This window comes from Pan troglodytes, chromosome 15, assembly GCF_028858775.2.
Source record: "Pan troglodytes isolate AG18354 chromosome 15, NHGRI_mPanTro3-v2.0_pri, whole genome shotgun sequence".
NCBI lineage: Eukaryota > Metazoa > Chordata > Mammalia > Primates > Hominidae > Pan > Pan troglodytes.
In genome coordinates, this window is record NC_072413.2 from 89,797,408 (window position 1) to 89,815,488 (window position 18,081).

At 41.8% G+C, this 18,081-nt stretch overlaps 1 protein-coding gene across 5 annotated transcripts in view; it reads right to left on the minus strand.

Annotated features, from left to right (window-relative positions):
- TC2N (tandem C2 domains, nuclear) overlaps window positions 1-18,081 on the minus strand; it is an 89,866-nt gene that overhangs the window by 15,021 nt on the left and 56,764 nt on the right. For 4 of the 5 annotated variants that reach the window (XM_001145068.8, XM_009428294.5, XM_510126.9 and 1 more), the window contains exons 4-8: window positions 9,416-9,583; window positions 7,443-7,534; window positions 6,149-6,224; window positions 5,459-5,559; window positions 4,945-5,061 (exon numbers count right to left, since the gene is read on the minus strand). In XM_001145068.8, coding sequence (XP_001145068.1) covers window positions 4,945-5,061; window positions 5,459-5,559; window positions 6,149-6,224; window positions 7,443-7,534; window positions 9,416-9,583 — 554 coding nt within the window. The remainder of the gene's footprint in view (window positions 1-4,944; window positions 5,062-5,458; window positions 5,560-6,148; window positions 6,225-7,442; window positions 7,535-9,415; window positions 9,584-18,081) is intronic. The other variant, XM_024348865.3, reaches the window with a different exon arrangement.

Sequence of the window (18,081 nt, forward strand, 5' to 3'; positions counted from 1 at the left end):
GTTTAATTCAGAAAGTATTCATCTATGAGTGTCAAGGTTATAATGAGTTAAGGTTTATTTCTAGATAGACTTTCAATGATACATATTTTCATAAAGTAAGATCCCAATATATATATACATATATACATATACACAAACATACATATATACACATTCATACACATATACACATACACACACAACCCAATTTTGATCATTATCTTTTTCATTTATTAAAAATGTTTTTCCAGCTCCTTAAAAACTCTTCCTAAACATTAGTTTTCATAGTTACCTAGTTTTCTATCACATGGTGTTATGGGATGAATTACACCCCCCTAAAAAAGATATGTTGAAGTCCTGAGCCCCAGCATCTCAGAATGTGAACTCATTTGGAAACAGGGTCACTGTAGATGTGATCAGTGAAGTTAAGAAAAGGTAATACTGACGTAGGGTGGACCCCTAATGACTGGTATCCTTTTAAGAAGATGGCCATGTGAATACACAGAACACAGGTATAATGCCATGTGAAGACAGAAGCAGAGACTGGAGTGATCTACAAGCCAGGGAATGTCAAGGATTGCTGGCCATCACAGTAGCTGGAAGAGAGGCATGGAACAGATTCTCCCTCAGAGAAGGAATCAACACTGCTGACATTTTAATTTTGGACTTTCTCCAAAGCTGCAAGAGAGAAAATTCTGTTGCTGTAAGTCACCCAGTTTGTGGTACAGTACTGTTATGGTAGCCCTAGGAAACTAATACACATAGGTACACCATTAGGTTTTTCAACCATTCCTCTGTATGACACATTTGAAGTTTTTTCCATTTTTCTTCAAACAAAACTTCCAAGAGTATTTTATATATTTTTGTTTGTATTTTAGATTATTTCCACAGGAATAATTTCCAGTTTCAAAGTAGAATTACTGTTTAAAAGTATAAATATTTTAAGGTTTTGACATGTAGTGTCAAGATAATTTCTAAGAAGTTGTATGTTCTAGAATACCTGTAAAAGTTTTCCCTCTCCCTCTCCCTTTCCCTCTCCCTCTCCCCTCTTTCCACGGTCTCCCTCTCCCTCTCTTTCCACGGTCTCCCTCTGATGCCGAGCCGAAGCTGGACGGTGCTGCTGCCATCTCGGCTCACTGCAACCTCCCTGCCTGATTCTCCTGCCTCAGCCTGCCGAGTGCCTGCGATTGCAGGCACGCACCGCCACACCTGACTGGTTTTCGTATTTTTTTGGTGGAGACGGGGTTTCGATGTGTTGGCCGGGCTGGTCTCCAGCTCCTGACCGCGAGTGATCCGCCAGCCTCGGCCTCCCGAGGTGCCAGGATTGCAGACGGAGTCTCGTTTACTCAGTGCTCAATGGTGCCCAGGCTGGAGTGCAGTGGTGTGATCTCGGCTCGCTACAACCTCCACCTCCCAGCAGCCTGCCTTGGCCTCCCAAAGTGCCGAGATTGCAGCCTCTGCCCGGCCGCCACCCCGTCTGGGAATTGAGGAGCGTCTCTGCCCGGCCGCCCATCGTCTGGGATGTGAGGAGCCCCTCTGCCTGGCTGCCCAGTCTGGAAAGTGAGGAGAGTCTCTGCCCGGCCGCCATCTCATCTAGGAAGTGAGGAGCGCCTCTTCCCGGCCGCCATCCCATCTGGGAAGTGAGGAGCGTCTCTGCCCGGCCGCCCATCGTCTGAGATGTGGGGAGCACCTCTGCCCTGCCACCCCGTCCGGGATGTGAGGAGCATCTCTGCCTGGCCGCCCCGTCTGAGAAGTGAGGAGACCCTCTGCCTGGCAACCACCCCGTCTGAGAAGTGAGGAGCCCCTCCGCCCGGCAGCCGCCCCGTCTGAGAAGTGAGGAGCCCCTCCGCCCAGCAGCCACCCCATCTGGGAAGTGAGGAGCGTCTCCGCCCGGCAACCACCTCGTCCGGGAGGGAGGTGGGGGGATCAGCCCCCCGCCCGGCCAGCCGCCCGTCCGGGAGGGAGGTGGGGGGGTCAGCCCCCCGCCTGGCCAGCCACGCCGTCTGGGAGGGAGGTGAGGGGGTCAGCCCCCCGCCCGGCCAGCCGCCCCGTCCGGGAGGGAGGTGGGGGGGGTCAGCCCCCCGCCCGGCCAGTCGCCCCATCCGGGAGGTGAGGGGTGCCTCTGCCCGGCCGCCCCTACTGGGAAGTGAGGAGCCCCTCTGCCCGGCCAGCCGCCCCGTCCGGGAGGGAGGTGGGGGGGTCAGCCCCCCGTGCGGCCAGCTGCCCCGTCCGGGAGGGAGGTGGGGGGGTCAGCCCCCCGCCCGGCCAGCCGTGCCGTCCGGGAGGGAGGTGGGGGGGTCAGCCCCTTGCCGGGCCAGCCGTGCCGTCCGGGAGGTAGGTGGGGGGGTCAGCCCCCCGCCTGGCCAGCCACCCCGTCCGGGAGGGAGGTGGGGGGGTCAGCCCCCCGCCTGGTCAGCCGCCCCGTCCGGGAGGTGAGGGGCGCCTCTGCCCGGCCACCCCTACTGGGAAGTGAGGAGCCCCTCTGCCCGGCCAGCCGCCCCGTCCGGGAGGGAAGTGGGGGGGTCAGCCCCCCGCCTGGCCAGCCGCCCCGTCCGGGAGGGAGGTGGGGGGTCAGCCCCCCGCCCGGCTAGCCACCCCATCCGGGAGTTGAGGGGCGCCTCTGCCCGGCCGCCCCTACTGGGAAATGAGGAGCCCCTCTGCCCGGCCAGCCGCCCCGTCCGGGAGGGAGGTGGGGGGGTCAGCCCCCCGCCGGGCCAGCCGTGCCGTCCGGGAGGGAGGTGGGGGGGTCAGCCCCCCACCCGGCCAGCCGCCCCGTCTGGGAGGGAGGTGGGGGGGGGTCAGCCCCCCACCCGGCCAGCCGCCCCGTCCGGGAGGTAAGGGGCGCCTCAGCCCGGCCGCCCCTACTGGGAAGTGAGGAGCCCCTCTGCCCGGCCAGCCGCCCCATCCGGGAGGGAGGTGGGGGGGTCAGCCCCCCCGCCCGGCCAGCTGCCCCATCCGGGAGGGAGGTGGGGGGGTCAGCCCCCCGCCCGGCCAGCCGCCCCGTCCGGGAGGTGAGGGGCGCCTCTGCCCGGCCACCCCTACTGGGAAGTGAGGAGCCCCTCTGCCCGGCCAGCCGCCCCGTCCGGGAGGGAAGTGGGGGGGTCAGCCCCCCGCCTGGCCAGCCGCCCCGTCCGGGAGGGAGGTGGGGGGTCAGCCCCCCACCCGGCTAGCCGCCCCATCCGGGAGGTGAGGGGCGCCTCTGCCCGGCCGCCCCTACTGGGAAATGAGGAGCCCCTCTGCCTGGCCAGCCGCCCCGTCCGGGAGGGAGGTGGGGGGGTCAGCCCCCCGCCCGGCCAGCCGCCCCATCTGGGAGGGAGGTGGGGGGGGTCAGCCCCCCACCCGGCCAGCCGCCCCGTCCGGGAGGTAAGGGGCGCCTCAGCCCGGCCGCCCCTACTGGGAAGTGAGGAGCCCCTCTGCCCGGCCAGCCGCCCCATCCGGGAGGGAGGTGGGGGGGTCAGCCCCCCACCCGGCCAGCCGCCCCGTCCGGTAGGGAGGTGGGGGGGTCAGCCCCCCGCCCGGCCAGCCGCCCCGTCCGGGAGGTGAGGGGCGCTTCTGCCCGGCCGCCCCTACTGGGAAGTGAGGAGCCCCTCTGCCCGGCGAGCCGCCCCGTCCGGGAGGGAGGTGGGGGGGTCAGCCCCCCGCCCGGCCAGCTGCCCCATCCGGGAGGTGAGGGGCGCCTCTGCCCGGCCGCCCCTACTGGGAAGTGAGGAGCCCCTCTGCCCGGCCACCACCCCGTCTGGGAGGTGTACCCAACAGCTCATTGAGAACGGGCCATGATGACAATTGCGGTTTTGTGGAATAGAAAGGGGGGAAGGGTGGGGAAAAGATTGAGAAATCGGATGGTTGCCGTGTCTGTGTAGAAAGAGGTAGACATGGGAGACTTTTCATTTTGTTCTGTACTAAGAAAAATTCTTCTGCCTTGGGATCCTGTTGATCTGTGACCTTACCCCCAACCCTGTGCTCTCTGAAACATGTGCTGTATCCACTCAGGGTTGAATGGATTAAGGGCGGTGCAAGATGTGCTTTGTTAAACAGATGCTTGAAGGCAGCATGCTCCTTAAGAGTCATCACCACTCCCTAATCTCAAGCACCCAGGGACACAAACACTGCGGAAGGCCGCAGGGTCCTCTGCCTAGGAAAACCAGAGACCTTTGTTCACTTGTTTATCTGCTGACCTTCCCTCCACTATTGTCCTGTGACCCTGCCAAATCCCCCTCTGCGAGAAACACCCAAGAATGATCAATAAAAAAAATAAATTAATTTAAAAAAAAATAAAAAATAAAATAAAATAAAATAAAAGTTTTCCTAATTCTAAGAAGAAAGGAAAGAAAGAAAGAGGAAGAAAGAAACAGAAAGCAATACACGCAATTTAAATTTGTATTTCTATGATTAATAGTGAGAAGAAACTTTTTATGTTTATTAGTCATTTGAATGATATTATTTTAAAATGATGTCTTTTAGAAGATATCTTTTCATTTGCATAGAAAAACAATAATCTTTTAACCTATAACAAGTGACAGAAATGAAGATGTATTTAAATTAATGTAAAATCTAGGATCTACAAAACCAAACTCAGGATCGTAAGTCTTTCTGTTATACTAATTGGAAATATTTAAAAGAAATTCATTGCAATCATGAATTTATTTTTCAAAGCCAAAGTGGGTTGGGGAAAAGAGAAGCCAAGATTTATTTCCTTTCACACAAGAAAAGTAAACAGGTTTCTTAGATATTGTTCATCTTCTATATATTTTAGTGAATAAGATATTCTTTTTAAATGCATCTTAATACTAGACAATAAATATCAAATATTTTTCAGACTCAAAGTTGCCTTGAAAAAGCAATAATACATAGTTGTAGTTTCCCTAAGATAAAAGACTTTCTTATTCTGACTTGTTTACATGGGTAAAAGTGACAAATGTAAAAAAAAAAACCAGAAAAGAAATTCAAATACAAACAGCCACTTACGTTGGAACCTTCCTTGGCTGAAGATTTGAAATGCACTGGTTTGGGCAATGTAAGTATTCCTTTTACAGAAACAGTAGGAGTGTCTCCATAACTAGAGGGCCAACTTAAATCTCTGCACTAAAAAAATTAAAAATACAGTTTGAATTTTACAAAGGATCCAACAATACAAACATTTGATGTATTTCTTGAGGTACTGACTTTAGATAAAAACTACAAAAAATAAACTTGTCTACTGAGACCTCATGTTGCATCCACATTAAGCAAATTTTGACATATAATATTCTAGATGTTATGTCAATTTCCCTCTTGAGCTTAAAAACACACATACTTCCATCATACTACAGATTTTTTTCTTAGATGCTTTATTAAATACTATTTTCTGTAAAAATATTAAAGAATTCCAAATGTCAAAGGTGGCATTGGCCCATTCCCCAGAAAAGGGCAATAGTCAGTGTTTACAATGTCTAAATATTCAATTTTGTAATAAAAGCTGGTATTAACTATACTAATTTACCTGTAAAACTGTGATCCAGATCTGTTCTACTGAAGAATTATAAAACAATTTCACATTCAGTCTCCCAAAGTCCCTTTCATCTCCTGATAGAGTAATTGTATCTGAATTATAAAAGGACAAAGATGTTTCAAATGCCATGCAATCCTTCTAACCCAATTAAGCTTTGATACAATCCAATTTTAAGAGCACAATTTTAAAATGCTACAATTATTTTTTAAAGTTCACAATCTAAGAAGACAAAAATCACACTTTAATATATTTATTGAAGCACTAGAGGGAAGATATATACTATAAAAAGGTCTCATGGTTTTAAAAACTTAACCTAATTGCAGTGAGGGATTTAAATTAAAACTAAGAGAAATCTTTCCAAATAACATTTATATGGTCTTAATACTGTATTCTTCTGGAGGCTCCTTCACTAGTACACTTTAATACAAACAAAAGATATTCAACTGCTTCATCACTTTTTAAAAAGCCGCACTTGTACCTGAACACTGAGAAATGGACCATGTGATCTGAGTATCCATATGCTGATAACACTACCAACATAGTTTTATTTAGACTTAATTTATTATATCAACATAGTAGATACAATCATCTAGAGTTTTTCACCTTATATACACTTTCAAGTTACTATTGAGTAGAAATAATTATCTTAAGAGTATAAAAGTAGGATACTTTATTCCTTACCCAGGCTTCTGTTACTCCCCTGAGAATTTTTCCTTGAAGAAGAACTACTGGGTACACTGGACAATGAATCATGTCTCTATAAATAAAATTACTCTTTAGTCAGAAATTGCATATGAAACCTTAAGGATTCTGATACATATGCCTCAATATCCATCCTAGTAACAAACTGCATGCTATTTTGACAGAGTTACAGGTCAGAATTTCCCACTTACAGGTAGTGGAAAAAAAAAAAAAAAAAGCTTTTGGCATTTGTTAGGAATATCTTAAATATCTTATAAGATGATATACTGGAAAGCCTTTGCTGTTCTTGGTTTGGTTTTGTAATAAGGAGAAAGATATTACTGCTTAAGTTTCATACCTGAGAGTATTAATGAAAATGAGAATTTATTTAGAAATAGCCTGCTATGGAAAAACTTGTAAAGCAGCAATTATCAAAGCATAGTCAATCTGGACCTGCAGAAACAGTATCATTTGGAACTTGGTAGGAATACAAACTCAGGCCCTACTGCAGAGCTACTACTGAATTAAGAACTCTGAGGATGAAGCCTGTCATCCTGTGTTTTAACAAGCTCTCCAAACAATTCTGATGCGTGTTAAACAACTGCTGCTATAAAAAAATTAAATCTATAAAAAGTTAACTCACTTGAGGATTAAGGATTATCTAGAATATATTTCCATTTTTAAAAATATATGTACATATATTCACATGGAAACAAGACCATGAGTACATATAACAATATTTTCACATTGCACTTACTCTGAGTTATAGGAAATATGGGAATTTGTCTTTCTATTTCGCTTACTTCTATTTCCTAATTTTAAATAATTACAGTTTACTTGTAATAAAAAAGAAACATTTTTAAAAACATCAAAATAATTCTCAATTCCTTTTCAAAACCAGGAGGATGCAGTGTTAATATCAGTGAATAAAGTCCTACATCTCAAAAGAAATATAATTTTTAAAACTAGCTGGTTATATTCAGTAAGAAAAGCTAAATTAATAAGCACTTTTAATTACACCATTTTAAACACCAACTGTTTCAAGGTTCCCTGAGAGCATACCAACTGAGATATAAAATTTATTGAAAAAAGAAAAACTACTGCCTTTTAGCAATCAAATAACAGCTTTCTAAAATAATATACATGGGAAATATCAATTATTTATTCTTCAGATATCAGAACAGATACATCTACAAAAAATATACAGCATATTCCTAATGTAATTCATACATTTCTGAATTTTTAATTTGAAAGGAAATTATCACATATAATTAAATTTATGTAGATAATTCACCTGGATGAATCGCTGAGATGAGTTTGTAAGATCAAACATAGATTTGCTTAGCCCAGGGGAACCGGGAAGTTTGTTGGTCCTTAAATCACAAACTACAAAGGGATATGAGAAAAGTATATATTTTTAAGAAACACTGGAATTCTACTTAATTACCATGAACTAAATCTCTGTAGCAATACATCATGAATATTTTGTGCAAATCTACAGAAGAGATAAAGCCTTCTAATAAAAATTTTTTAAACTTAAAAAAATTTTTTTCAATTATTTTATTTTTGTTTGAAACAGAAATCAACATAAATCAAACAACACATTTTCACATCCACATCAATTATCAAACAGGGAAAATTACTTTTTTCTTTACATTCCCCATTCCTTGATCCAACAAATATAATCTAAGAGTAAACACTCTGTATTAAATGTAGTGCAACTATTTATTATTAATAAGCAGGTATTACTTTTAAAAATCAATACTCAATCCCATGTGCTCCTATATTTCTAGTCTGTATTTTTAGTTTCCCTCCTACACTGTAAGATCTGTGAAGAAAGGAACTTTGTATGCCAATTGTATATTCTAGCACAGTAGTGAACGCAAGGCAGGCCCTTAAATAAGTATTTCTTCTTTATTTTCAGTACCTCACCCTAAATTCACTGGTTGAGAGAGAGAGATATATATACACACACACATATGTATACATATATACATATATATACACACACACACGTATATATACATATATACACACATATGTATACATATATACATATATATACACATACATATATATGTGTGTGTATATATATATATCCTGAAAAACTGAGAATTTTGTGAATCACAGACGAACATGATAGACTATAATTCACACAGTCTCAAATATGAAACTACAAAAGCTCTATAATCACTTAAGCAGTTTGTTTATATTTCCCATCACACCATGAGTTTCTAAATTCATCATTTTCACTGAATACAGAAAAAAATGAAAAAAAATTACTGTATTTAGTACAACATATCTATGTACAAATAGCTGTTGAAGAGTTTATGAATATACAGGTGACAAGTGAAATGCATACAAAATAATCTGGGCTGGTGTAGTGGCTCATGCCTGTAATCCCAGCAATTTGGGAGGCCAAGGCAGGAGGATTGCTTCAGCCCAGGATTTTGAGCCTAACCTGGGCAACATGGCAAAACCCCATCTCTACAAAAAAATACAAAAAAATTCAAAAAAATTAGTCAGGTGTGGTGGCACCCGTCTGTAGCCCCAGCTTCTGCGGTGGGGCAGGGGTGATGGGGAGCTGAGGTGTGAGAATCACTTGAGCCTGGGAGGTTGATGCTGCAGTGAGCTGAGATTGCACCACTGCACTCCGGCCTGGGCAACAAAGTGAGACTCTGTCTCAAAACAACAACAACAACAACAAAAAGACAAAATAATCTGAAAACAAAACTTCTTTCTTCTTTATGTTTTTTCCCTTGTACCTGGTATGTAGCTAACTTCTTTCTCTTTTGTTATATGTATTTATCATGAACAACATAATGTTTTAAAGTATATATACATTGCAGAATGATTAAATCTAGCTAATTTACAAATGTATTACCTCACAGTTATCACTTTTGAATGATAACAAAAAGTGTTTTGAGAACACCTAATATCCACTCTCTTAGCACTTTTCAAGAATATATCATAATTAACTATAGTCTCCATGTTGTATAAAAGATCTCTTGAACCAAAGCTTCTTTCAAAGAAGGGAAATTAAATGGAATTTAGAACTACCAACAGATATAACTCATTAATCTTTCAATTCTTATATTAGATATAATACTACAGAGATGTCATAACGTTTATCACATTTATGAAGCTTGTTTCCTTATTTTTAAAATGCTTTTAATAGTAAAAATCATTTATTCCCATATCTTACATTTGATTTCTAAATTTCTTAAAGAGAAACACAGAGAGGAAAAGCACAAAAGATGTTCATACCCGATCCATACAGTCTTGTCACTTCTGAACGGGGAGGAAAGCGTCGACTCAAATCAGGTGAAATGTGCTGATACATATAGAATGGGTTATACACATCATAGCTAGGTCCATGCTGGGATGAACTGGAAAGTTCTACCTTTCGATCTCCAAAAGATGCTCTGGCAGATCCTGAAAGCAAATGTTTCTAAAAGTTTATAACATCCTTTTCTTGGAGTTATTAGCCAAGAGCTGGTACACCCAGGGTAAAAGAAAAAATATTTTGTCTCAAGTAATACTAAATCACATGTCTTTGATAGCTAAAAATATCAGCACATATTTAGGGAGTTCTGTGTGAAGTATTATGCCAAGGATCAGCCATTAAGCCTGCACTTAAGACAGTCTGGTATATTTCTGGCATTTTTCTTTGCCCCATAGACAATTCTGTATTGTGTGATCTGAGTTTCCTCTTATTTTTCTACTTATATATAGAACATCTTTTAAATTACAAGATGGGGGGGGAGATACATCCTTTTCAAGAAGATGTAGAACATTTATTAAAATTGACTACATGCTGAGATACACCGAGAAACTCTCAAATTTGGAAGGACTGAAATCATACAAAGTACGTTTTCTTACAACAATGCAATTAAGTTGGAAATCAATAGCAAAAATAAAAATAAAAACTATTTATATGGAAACACTAAAGACCAAGAATAACCAAAAACTTAATCTTTAAGAAGAAAAACAAGACTGAAAGATTCGCTCTACTGGGAATTAGGAATATAATATTGGTAAGTGATAGAAAAAGAGATCAATAGCAAAGAAAAGGAGGCCTAGAAGTAGACACCCATTTCATGAACACTTACTTTATAATTAAGGTGGCACTGCACAAGAAAGAATGATCTTTTCACTAAAAGGTGATAAGACAACTGGATATCAACAGGGAAAAAATAAGCCTGCATTCAACTAAAGATATTCACAAAAAAAATTAGTTCCATGGGGATTGTAGATCTAAATTAAATATTACAGGCAAACCAATAAAGCTTCTATATTCAGGTTAACTGATAAGAAAGTTTTCATGACCTTAGGACAGGGAAGCACTTCTTAAATGGAACATAAAGAGCATTAATCATATACATACATATATACACACACACACACACACGTACATACATACATATATATATATATATAATTTTATTTATTTATTTATTTATTATTTTTGAAGTTGATTCTCACTCTGTTGCCCAGGCTGGAATGCAGTGGCATGATCTCGGCTCACTGAAACCTCCACCTTCTGGGTTCAAGCTATTCTCCTGCCTCAGCCTCCCAAGTAGCTGGGATTACAGGCACACGCCACCATGCCAGCTAAGTTTTTGTATTTTTAGTAGAGATGGGGTTTCACTCACCATGTTGGCCAGGCTGGTCTTGAACTCCTGGGTTCAAGTGATCCACCGCCTCAGCCTCCCAAAGTGCTGGGATTACAGGCATGAACCACCACGACCAGCCTAATCATAGACATATTTTAATAAACTAAACTACACTAAAATTTAAAATTCCCATTTGTCAAAGACTATTTAAGGTAACCCACAGAGTGAAAGAAGATATGTGCAACAAGTATAACTGACAAAGGGCTCATATGCATCCAAGTACTAACCAGGCCCGACCCTGCTTAGCTTCTGAGATCAGATGAGATCAGGAGCATTCAGGGTGGTATGGCCATAAAGGGCTCATATCCAGAATACATGAGGAACACCTACAAATCAATAAGAAAAAGACAGACGAGACTATATATAAATTGGCTTAAGACATTGATAGGCACTTCAGAAGACAATCAATCTCATTAGTCATGAGGAAAAAATAAGTTGAAAACCCAAGGAAATACCAGTGCACACTCACCAGAATGGTTAAAAGCAAAAAGACGGACAATAGTATGTGTTGGCAAGAAAGTAGAGGAATGTAAACGATCATACTCTGCTAGTGGAAATGTAAATTGATATAATCACTATGGAAAAAGAGTTTGGCAATTTCTACTAAAGCCGAAGATATTTATATTCTATGACCCAACAAGCCATTCTGAACATATACACAACTGAAGTGCTTGTACATGTGCACCAAGAGATAGGTATAAGAATGTTCATAAGTATTATTACCCATAATAGCCAAAAAATTGGAAAACTCAAAATTCCATCAACAGTAAAATAGATATAGTATATACTTACTACATACAAATTCCTTATAATATGCTACACAGAAACACTACTGTACACTATGCCATTTAGAATACAGAACGAATTATAATATACACTTACTGTACAGATACAAAAACAAACTAAAACTACTGACAATTACTTGAATTAATCTAAAAAACATAATGTTGAATGAGAAAACCATAAACAAAAGAATACAGACTGAATAAATTATATTAAGTTCAGAAAACAGAAAAAATTAAACTACAATATTCAGGGATATGAGCTTAGGTGGTAAGAAGAAAGGCAAGAGAGTCATGATTGTAACAATGGTGACACTGAACACTCTAGGGTGACTGAAAGGCAAAAAAATGGAGAGAAGCTATGGGGTTACTAGTACTACTCTATGTCTTTACCTAGGCTGTACCTACATGGGTATTCTGCTTTGTAATAAATCACTGAGCTGTATGTTTCTGTTTTGTGCATTTTTCTATGTGTATAATATTTCATAATTTAAAAAAGAAAATATAGGTCAAATTCCTTTCAAGGTTAATAATCATGTTGGGAATAATATGTAGACATAAAGCTAAATTCTTCAAAGGTTTAAATTATTGTAATTCTCCGTATAACAACATTGTGGTCAACTATGGACCACATATACTACAGTGGTTCTGTAAGATTATAATGAAGCCGAAAAGTTCCTATGGTCTAGTGACATGGCAATGATTGTCATCAAGATACGTAGGCCTAGGCTAATGTGGATATTTGTGTCTAAGTTTTTAACAAAAAAGTTTAAGAAGTAAAAAAAAAAGCTTTTAATAGAAAAAAGCTTATAGAGTAAGGATATAAATATTTTTGTATAGCTGCACACTGTGTTTATATTTAAGCCAAGTATTATTACAAAAAAGTCAAAAGTTTTAAAATATTTAAAAGTTTAGGCCAGGCATGGCAGCTTACGCCTGTAATCCCAGCACTTTGAAAGGGCGAGGTGGGCAGATCACGAGGTTAAGAGATCGAGACCATCCTGGCCAACATAGTGAAATCCAGTCTCTACTAAAAATACAAATTAGCTGTGTGTGGTGGCCCGCGCCTGTAGTCCCAGCTACTTGGGAGGCTGAGGCAGGAGAATCGCTTGAACCTGGGAGGCAGAGGTTGCAGTGAGCCAGGATCGTGCCACTGCACTCCAGCTTGGTGACAGACTGAGACTCCGTTTAAAAAAAAAAAAAAAAAGTTTATACAGTAAAAAAGTTACAGTAAGCTAAGGGTGATTTATTGTTGAAGAAACAAAAATATATTTAATAAATTTAGTATATCCTAAGGGTACAGCATTTATAAAATCCACAGTAGTATACAGTAATGTCCTAGTTTTCACATTCACTCACTACTCACTCACTGACTCACCCAAAACAACTTACAGCCCTGCAAGCTCCATTCATGATAAATGCCCTATACAGGTGTGATATGGCTTGGCTGTGTCCCCATCCAAATCTCATCTTTAATTGTAGCTCCTATAATTCTCATGTGTTGTGGGAGAGACCTGGTGGAAGATAACTGAATCATGGGGAGAGTTTCCCCCAGACTGTACTTGTGGTAGTGAATAAGTCTCAAGAGATCTGATGGTTTTTTTTTAAAGGGGTTTCCCCTTTTGCTTGGCTCTCATTCTCTCTTGCCTGCTACCATGTAAGATGTGTCTTTCTCCTTCCACCATGATTGTAAGGCCTCCCCAGCCACGTGGATCTGTGAGTCCATTAAACCTCTTTTTCTTTATAAATTACCTAAACTCAGGTATGTCTTTATCAGCAGCATGAAAATGGACTAATATAGTAAACTGGTACCAGGAGTGGGGTGCTGCTGTAAAGATACCCAAAAATGTGGAAGCAACTTTGGAACTGAGTAACAGGCAGAGGTTGGAACAGTTTGGAGGGCTCAGAAGAAGACAGGAAGATGTGGGAAAGTTAGGAACTGCCTAGAGACTTGTTGAGTGGCTTTGACCAAAATGCTGATAATGACATAGACAATGAAATCCAGGCCAAGGTGGTCTCAGATAGAGATGAGGAACTTGTTGGGAACTGCAGTAAAAGTGGCTCTTGCTATGTTTTAGCAAAGACACTGGTGTCATTTTGCCCCTGCTGTAGAGATTTCCGAAACTTTGAACTTGAGGGAGATGATTTAGGGTATCTGGTGGAAGAAATTTCTAAGCAGCAAAGCATTCAAGAGGTGACCTGGCTGCTGTTAAAAGCATTCAGTTTTAAAAGAGAGCATAAAAGTTCGAAAAATTTGCAGACTGTCAATGCAATAGAAAAAAAAACACATTTTCTGAGGAGAAATTCAAGCCACCTGCAGAAATTTGCATAGGTGACAAGGAGCCAAATGTTAATCATCAAGACAATGGGAAAATGTCTTCAGGCTATGTCAGAGACCTTTGCAGCAAGCCCTCCCATCACAGGCCCAGAGGTCCAGGAGGAAAAAGTGGTTTCATGGGCCAGGCCCAGGGCCCCCCTGCTGTGTGCAGCCTAGGGACTTGGTGCCCTGCATCCCAGTTGCTCTAGCAATGGCTAAAGGGGCCAAGGTACAGCTTGGGCCATGGCTTCAGAGGGTGGAAGCCCCAAGTCTTGGCAGCTTCCACATGGTTGAGCCTGCAGGTGCATAGAAGTCACAAGAATTGAGGTTTGGGAACCTCCACCTAGATTTCAGAGGATGTAAGGAAATGCCTGGATGTCCAGGCAAACGTTTGCTGCAGGGGTGGGGCCCTCATGGAGAACCTCTGCTAGGGCAGTATGGAAGGGAAATGTGGAGTTGAAGCCCCCACAGAGTCTCCACTGGGGCACTGCCTAGTAGAGCTGTGAGAAGAAGGCCACCATCCTCCAGACCCCAGAATGGTAGATCCACCAACAGCTTGCATTGTGCACCTGGAAAAGCCACAGATACTCAACACCAGCCCGTGAAAGCAGCTAGGAGGGAAGCTGTACCTTGCAAAGCCACAGGGGTGGAGCTGCCCAAGACCATGGTACCCCACCTCTTGCATTAGCATGACCTGGATGCGAGACATGGAGTCAAAGGTTATCATTCTGGAGCTTTAAGATTTGACTGCCCTGCTGGATTGTGGACTTGCATGGGGCCCTTAGCCCCTTCATTTCAGCCAATTTCTCCCATTTGGAATGGGTGTATTTATCCAATGTCTATACTCCTATTGTATCTAGAAGTAATTAACTTTTGATTTTGCAGGCTCATAGGCGGAAGGGACTTGCTTTGTCTCAGATGAGACTTTGAACTGTGGACTTTTGAGTTCATGCTGAAATGAGTTAAGACTTTGGGAGACTGTTGGGAAGGCATAATTGGTTTTGAAATGTGAGGATGTGAGACTTGGGAGGGGCCAGGGGCAGAATGGTATGGTTTGGCTGTGTCCCCACCCAAATCTCATCTTGAATTGTAGCTCCCCTAATTCCCACATGTTGTGGGAGACACCTGGTAGGAGATAATTGAATCATAGGGGCAGTTTCTCCCATACTGTTCTTGTGATAGTGAATAAGTCTCAGATCTGATGGTTTTATAAGGGGTTTCCCCTTTTGCTTGGCTCTCATTGTCTCTTACCTGCTGCCATGTAAGACATGCCTTTCACCTTCTGCCATGATTGTCAGGCCTTCCCAGCCACATGGAACTGTGATTCCATTAAACCTCTTTTTCATCATAAATTACCCAGTCTCAGGTATGTATTCATCAGCAGCGTGAGAACAGACTAATACAAGGTGTATCATCTTTTAACTTTTATACCATATTTTTACTGTACTGAATACTGTATTTAGTATAGTATACAGCATAGTAACATATTGTATAGGTTTGTAGCCTAGGAGAAATATGGTATCCATATAGCCTAAGTGTTTAGTAGGCTACACCATCTAGGTTTGTGTAAGTGCCTCTACACTGTCCATGCAATTATAAGATAGCTTAACAACAACATTTCTCAGAACATATCGCCACTGTTAAATGATTCATGACTGTGCTTGCAACACAATTTTAGTCATTATTGATAGCAGTCTGCTCTATTCACTCAAAATCTTCTCTTTTCTCAACCCATCATTCACATGTGCATACATACATACACATATTTAACTTCTATAATTAGGTACCACCTTACTTTCTTGACTCTAATAAAAGTACTTTTCTCTTTAATACATACAAATCAGATGGTTTTACCACTTCTTCAGTGAACCTATAATTTAGGAGTTAACCAATTTCTTCCTCATTCAACTCAAAAAGCAATGTTTTCTAGTGAGCACAATGTCAAGAACATAAGAAAAACTATCACATATTTCCAGGTGGATATTTCTTACCTTTTTTCTGATTATGAAAATAATAGAGTAAAAACTCAAAATTATTTAAGAATAGAAAATTCATTTAAAAAATTACAGTATGTCCATATGAAGAAATACTATGTATTCATCAAAAAGCAACAAATATGAAATGTTCACAACATATTATGTGGATGAAACAACTTACAAGACTGCATGGTTTAATCCCAATGTTGTTAACAAGTATGAAAAAAAAAGAGAAAGATCAATTGATTGGGTATTCTGTAAGCCAGAACTTTTTAAAACTATTTTTGAGAAACACTATTGATATGCGCAAAGTAAGATGATAGGCCAGGCACTAGGTTCATCTTTTCTTTTCTCTAAAAAATTAAAATTGGGCCAGGCATGGTAGCTCACGTCTGTAATCCCAGCAATTTGGGAGCCCAAGGCGGGTGGAATGCTTGAGAATAGGAGTTCAAGACCAGCCTGGCCAACATGATGAAACCCCATCTCTATAAATACAAAAACTAGCTGGGTGTGGTGGTGTGCACCTGTAGTCCTAGTTACTCAGGAGGCTGAGGCATGAGAATTGTTTGAACACAGGAGATGGAGGCTGCAGTAAGCCAAAACCATGCCACTGCACTCCAGCCTGGGCAACAGAGTGAGACTCTGTCTCAAAAAAACAAATTTTAATTTAAAATTTAAAAAATCACTCCTACCAGACCCAACTCTCTTGTAGGTAACAATAAACTCTAGACCAAAACTAAAACAAAGCAAGAAAATAAAAACCCTGAAGGCAATGAAGAGTAAAGAAAAGTAATACAGATCTGGACAGGAGTTGATTCTGGGGAAAAAGGTAATGGCACAAAGTGAGTTATCTGTTTTTAATGACTTTTAGCCTGAGTACACATCAAAGTTGGCAACACGCAGGGTATATAAAACCCCAATAGAAAACTCACAGTCTTTCTAGCCTGAAGAACCACAGGGTACAGTTCAAGAAAATCAGAGCTGCAGGAAAGTAAGGTGGGAATCCTGGAAAGGAGAGATTCCCAAATTCTGTAAATAAAGCCTTTTCAAATATCTGTCTCTTCTCTGAACTACCACCCAAGAGCTGCCACCCAAGACAAAATTTGTAGTTTAAGTCCAACCAGTTTACTTGTCTGGTAGGAGGGAGGAAGAAAGAAAGGAAGGAAGGGAAGGAAGGTGTGTTAGTCTGTTTGTGCCACTATAAAGGAATATCTGAGGATGGGTAATTTATAAAGAAAAACAGTTTCATTTGCTTGCTGTTTTGTAGTGTGTACAGGAAGCATGGTGCCAGCATCTGCTTCTAATCAGGGACTCAGGAAGCTTACAATCATGGCAGAAGGCAAAAAGAGAACAGGCACATCACACGGCAACAGCAGGAGCAAGAGATGGGCAGTGGAGGTGCCAGGCTCTTTTAAACAACCAGATCTCACAGGAACTCAGAGCTAGAACTCACTTATCACCAAGGAGATGGTGCTAAGCCATACATGAGGGATCTGCCCCCATGATCCAAACACCTCCCACCAGGCCCCACCTCCAACATTGGGAATCACATGAATTTGGCGGGGCCAAACATCCAAACCATATCAGGAGGGAAAGGAGAAAGGGAAGGAGGAAGGGAGGGATGAAAGAAGAGAAGTAGGAAGGGAGGATGGGAGAAAGGGAGGAAAGAAGGAACCTTTTCAGAAGAATGTAACTGAATCTAGAGTCTCCACAACATAACATTCAATATTTTTGATATTGATATCAAGAATACAACCCCAAATTACTCCATATACAAAGAAACAGGAAAATGTGATCTATTTTCAAGAAAAAAGACAATCCACAGAATCCAAACCTAGATGATCAAGATGCTGAAATCACCAGATAAAGATTTTAAAGCTTAAAAACATAAAAGAAAATAGGTTTGCAATACTGTAAAAATAAGAAATTGCAGTAGAGGAAAACTATAACAAAGAACCAAATGTAAACTCTAGAACTAAAAAATGCAATGTCTGAAATAAAAAATTCATGAATAGGCTTAACAGCAGGCTAAAGATAACAGACGAGACAGTGAACTTGAAAAAAAAGATCAATATTATTGAATCTAAAGAACAGAGAAAAAAAAGACACTTGAAAAAAAAAAGTCTCAGAGACCCATAGAACAATATCAAAAGGTTCAACATAGGTATAATTGGAATCCCAG